The sequence below is a fragment of the Malus domestica genome, chromosome 15 (assembly GCF_042453785.1).
Source record: "Malus domestica chromosome 15, GDT2T_hap1".
Classification (NCBI taxonomy): domain Eukaryota; kingdom Viridiplantae; phylum Streptophyta; class Magnoliopsida; order Rosales; family Rosaceae; genus Malus; species Malus domestica.
In genome coordinates, this window is record NC_091675.1 from 13,898,176 (window position 1) to 13,903,386 (window position 5,211).

The following is a 5,211-nucleotide window of genomic DNA, read 5'->3' on the forward strand; positions in this document are numbered from 1 at the left end:
TTGAAAATCCTAATTGAATACACCTAGATTTCTAAGGATTTTCATAAACTATCTTAAAATCCTGATTGAATACACATTGAATTTCAGAGAATCACTTAAATTCGTGATTGAATACCCCTAGATTCATTAATAGAATTAAAATCCCTCAAAATCCCAATTGAATACACCCTAATCTGATGATTCATATTAAAGAAAATTTCAAGAGGACCTTAGGTAAGCAGCTATAAGATGTCCCCTCAACGAAAGGGGAGGGTGTAAAGTATACATCAATACATATGGATCATGATTGGGGACGCATTTTTCAGCTAATGATAAAATCCCAAGAGAACAAACTTGTTTTCCATGCCATTGCCAACACAACAAATATCAACTAACCTTAAAATCCCAACAATATTATTAATTCTTCCAGTTCAAATTAGTAAAAATGTATATAAGTTTGATATTTCATATTATTAATTTAATCCAGCAGCCTCCCTCCTCAAGAACTGCTTCCGATCAACGTCTCTAAACTCCACAAGTTTCTTGATGTGCACTTTTCTTGACAATCTTTTTCTTTTTTTTTAAAAACTCAATTGTTGACAATCTTCTTGGCACACTCCAACCAAGCTGTATACTTGGCTTCATATTTCTCAGCAAAAGGTTCCTTGCAAATTTTAAACCCAGGATTTTCGAGCAATCCTGTAGCCCTGAGATTTGCGAAATGCTCCTTTCGCTCCTTTCGTCTTGACCAAATACCGTCGCCACCAGGAGGTCCATAGTCAAGACAGATCACCTTTGACTTAGCCACATAAGTCACTTCATCATCTGGCTCCATAGTCCTCTTGGTAGTTTTGAAATGCTGCAAAGTACTAATTCCCCTATGACCAGCCTCCCTCCTCACGTCTGATTTATATGTAAATCATTAATTCACAGATTAATCAAATTGCCATATGTATATGAATATAAAATGGCAGAGAGAAATCTCAAAACTCCAACAAGTTAAACATGAGTAATATGCAGAAGGTGTCCTTCACAGAACCTTCAATTTATTTATTTCTCGTAAGTTAGAACAAATCCTAAATATTGTCAGTCATATATGTCAGAACCCTATTCAACATTGACAAGGGTGTTTGTTGAAAAGCCCTAATTGAAACCCCAAATTAATACGAAGTTTGTCGACAAACCCTAATTCAACATGGAGAAGGATGTTTGTCGAAAAGCCCTAATTGAAACCCTAAATTTACACGGTCTTCGTCGACAATACTTAATTCAACATCGAGTTCATCATATTTTTTTTTTATATCAAGGTTCATCATAGAGGTCGCACTTGGTGCGATGGCAAGTGCCTTCGCCCATGAGCGGTAGGTCTCGGGTTCGAGACTTGGGAGCAGCCTCTCCATAAATGGGGGTAAGGCTAGCTGACATTCACCTCTCCCAGACCCTGCGTAAAGCGGGAACCTTGTGCACTGGGTACGACCTTTTATCAAGGTTCATCATATATTATAGAGGATACGATTTTTAATTAAGACAAATACTTTTGGCCCTTTTTCTTTTGCTAAAAGTAGTACACCACAATTTAATTATTCCAGTCAATCAAATTCTTTAGAGAAACCTATTCCCAAAAATAAATAGAAAAATACCAGTTTCTTCATGGGATGATGGATAATTGACATACAAAGGGAGTAATGGATCGTAATCAACAATCTTGTCATTGGCAGAGGCCTACAAAAAAAATTGAAAGCCACACACAAGAAAAATATTGATCATAATCAATTTTATACTAATTAAAACTAAAAGATATTGATGGATAGATATCTAGTATCGGTCGGATAGAAACTTACCATCAGGTTCGAGGGTAGGGAGTCGTGAGATGTGAGACAGAATCAAGAAGCAGGCGCCAACAAAGAAGGTTAGTAGACGAAGAGAGGAGGGGTGGGATGCACTCCCAATTTATAGCTAGCGATCTGACTTTGAATTTGGAATTTATTTATTTTTTGGTTGAGTCGGTTCAATTCTCTCTTTCCCTTTTTCTGACAGAATTCTCTCTTTCCTGAAAAATCAAAGATTTTGGTTTCATGCAATTTTTTGTATTGGCAAAAATCTTCACTCTTTAACTTGTCGTTTTCAAAAACAGAATAAAAAATCTTCTCTATTAAAATAATATATATTTTTGTTGGAAAATCATTAAAAAATAATTAGAAAAGAAAACCAGTAACAACTAGGGATAGTTTTATAATATCATATCTTACGATTAATAAAGCATGTTATTTCAAAGTAAAAAATAGTAATTATAAGTAACATGTTGTAAATAGTATTGTGTAGACTACAAGTTGATATCCAATAGGATTTGGGAGATCTAATCACATTATGACTTGTATATTACTTGGAAAGCAAGTAAAGTCCATTGGGAAGGTAGGAGAATTCACAAGTATATAAGTGCATTGGCAAGTTATTTTCACAACATAATAAAATATAAGTGCATTGGCAAGTTTTTTTGTTTTTATATAATTATTATAATACTTTTTTTTAGGCGAAACAATGACGGTTTTATTAGAACGTCCATAAAAACTTAAAAAGTACAAAGTTCAAAGAGGAGCATTAGAACCCAACTCTACTACTTTCGATCAATTGCACAGTAAGTTGTATTAAAGAGAAGACTATTACAACATCAACAACTCCTTATTCTACCCAACAACTTAACCCAAATCTGTTACTAGCAATAGACATGTGTACAATCAAGATGATGCCACCTGGCATCATATCAAGGACACCCCGGATTAAACCACAGGGTTCTCAAACCAAACAGACTCAAAAGCATAAAACATAGCAACTAACTATTATCAACTATGATAAGTTATAAATATCCTCATTTAGCACAAGAGTTGAGTAACCAGCAGGATCCCCATGCCTGCAAGTATCCTCATAAGATTCGCTGGCGTTCTAATTTCTAAACGTTAAAGACATGCCTTACATTGGCTCAAAATACACCATGATAACGTACTTTACTTGCACATCTTCCACAACGACATGTTCTTCTCGGTTACCTCCATCATTACCTTGCCAACTGCAATTTCAAAATCTTCCTTTGTTACATGAACCTGTCTCGCCCTCCAAGCAAACATGCCAGCTTCTGTGCAAACGGCCTGCAGTATGGGGAATAAAAAACGAGCATAAAGATTTCATACTGCACACAAAACTTCACTTAGTGATAAACCCCTCAGGTAAAAAGAAAAGTACCTTCAGTTCTGCACCAGATGCACCATTCAGCTTCTCTTCAATCTTCTTCAGGTCAACTCCATCCATTAAATCCATTATTCTTGAATGAACTTTCAAGATTATCCCAACGAGACTGCAGTTTGTTTAATGCATTACTAAGTATTGTATTAGTCAAGTCAGAAAAACTGCAACGCAACCATCAAAAGTACAATAAGATAGAAAGTTATAATAAGCAAGTGTTGAAGATAATTCTATAAAGGCTCCGACTGTTGTGTTTGGCTCATACATTTGTGAGTAATTATGAGTCATGTGTTGACAACAATTGAAGACCACGTGAATGCTTTCAGTTGTGGTGAGGAAATCCTTGTTCAAGGGAAGACATGATGAGATCTGCCACAAGCAAAGTTGCATGCAATTGTGCATGCTTTTTCTTCTATGCATTAAATGGAAAATGGAGAAATGGTTGCATGCTAGGTAGGCTAGGTGTTGAATATGACATGTGAACTTAAAGATTTTTTTGGTCCTCAATGTTAGCATAGTTGCTAGTGTATGCCTATAACTAGTTGCAATATTTGTGCATGGGGTATGCATTCAGTGGAGAACACAGAGGTGAGAACCGACACAGAGGGGAAGAGCATTTGGCTCTCCCATGAACACAAGTTGAGAGAAAATCAAGAGAGCTAGACTGCTAGAGTGAAAGAACTAGTGGGGTAAGTGAGTTCTGAGGAAACTTTTGTGAGTGGGTGAACAAGAGATTCGGGATTGGGTTATGTCGATTTAACCCATATGTATCTTGTACTTGTTATTCTCATAGTGAAGAGTAATATCTCTCCAGGAACGTAAGCAAGATTATACCGAACCTCGTAAAATTCTCGGTGTCTTTATTTTTTTGTATTTTTATTCTGTTCAAGTGTGGGTTGTGACTAGGTGAGGTTGTAATCTGCTCCTCAGTTCCGCAATGACTCGCCAAAGCACAACAAAGACTTCAGAGATAATCTCTATTTTCATGTGCCTTATTCCATAGAATACTGAGTCAGTGACCAAAAATAGGAAGAGCAAACCTTCATGTTGGCCTATGACAACATAAACCGACAGTATAGCGACTGGCACGTACCTCTTCATTAGGAATTGGAAATTTAATCTTCTTGTCAATTATTCCAGTGTTAAAAAGGGCTTCATACAAATGCATAGCTTGATATTTGGCTTCATCTTCATTTCAATTTTTCATCCGCACTGGTAGTCGAGGCATGCTTCAAATGGCATTCCCGCTACCAAAGTGAACAGAATAACCAACAGCCTCCCCTGATCAACATATATTACATATATTATAGAGATATGTAAATCAATAATCCACTGATTAATCAAATTGAACCCCTGATTAAAACCCCAAAAATTGCTTCATTATCATATTAGAAGCCTAAATCAACGACAACAAAATGGAACAAAAGGAGAAGGGTGTTAATTCACAGACCCTAATTCAAACCCCAAATAGCTTCATCATGTCCGACCCTAGATTAAGATATTATTATTTTTAAATTAAAAAAAGGGAATAAATCTTATAAAGGATCAAATTCCTTTGCTATAGTTAGTCGAATTTGATAGAACCCAATTAATCCTCCAATATTTTAATATTTTTGAGATTCAATTCTTCACCGAAACCTAAACCCTGATTTTAGAGATACAATTCTCCACAGAAACCCAACTCCCAAAATAACATCCTGACATCGGAATACTTACCAGTGCCTTCATCGTCGTCCAAGAATTCATACGGACTTTAAGTATATATGGATAATCAACAGTCATGTTGTTTAGCGAAGCCTACATAAAAAATGTTGAAAGCCAGGGGAAATACTGTGAAAAATAATTTTGAAGTTCCAACATTTGGTATCAGAGCATGTACTAGCTCACCCTAAATTCAATTCTTTTAATTACTATTGTTGTTGATTATATTTTGATCCTGGGCACTATAATTCTTCGATTAATGTTTGTTGGTTTTCTTTTGGGTATTGTGATCAC

The 5,211-nt window shown here is 35.8% G+C and overlaps 1 protein-coding gene across 1 annotated transcript; it reads right to left on the bottom strand.

The window, feature by feature from the left end:
- Window positions 1-205: 205 nt before the first annotated feature.
- On the bottom strand, window positions 206-2,035 carry LOC108169582 (uncharacterized). The gene is made up of 3 exons (XM_017323085.3): window positions 1,821-2,035; window positions 1,620-1,701; window positions 206-882 (listed from the first exon to the last, which is right to left on the bottom strand). Exons 1-3 carry the CDS (start codon window positions 1,821-1,823, stop codon window positions 569-571), a joined length of 399 nt encoding a protein of 132 aa, XP_017178574.1. The 5' UTR covers window positions 1,824-2,035; the 3' UTR covers window positions 206-568.
- Between the last annotated feature and the right edge of the window lie 3,176 nt (window positions 2,036-5,211).

What these genes read in the sequence shown, in the direction of transcription:
- LOC108169582 (XM_017323085.3), bottom strand. An exon ending in ATCATCCCATGAAGAAACTG is followed by an intron (nt 883 to 1,619) that starts GTATTTTTCTAT and finishes CATATAAATCAG; the next exon opens with ACGTGAGGAGGGAGGCTGGT.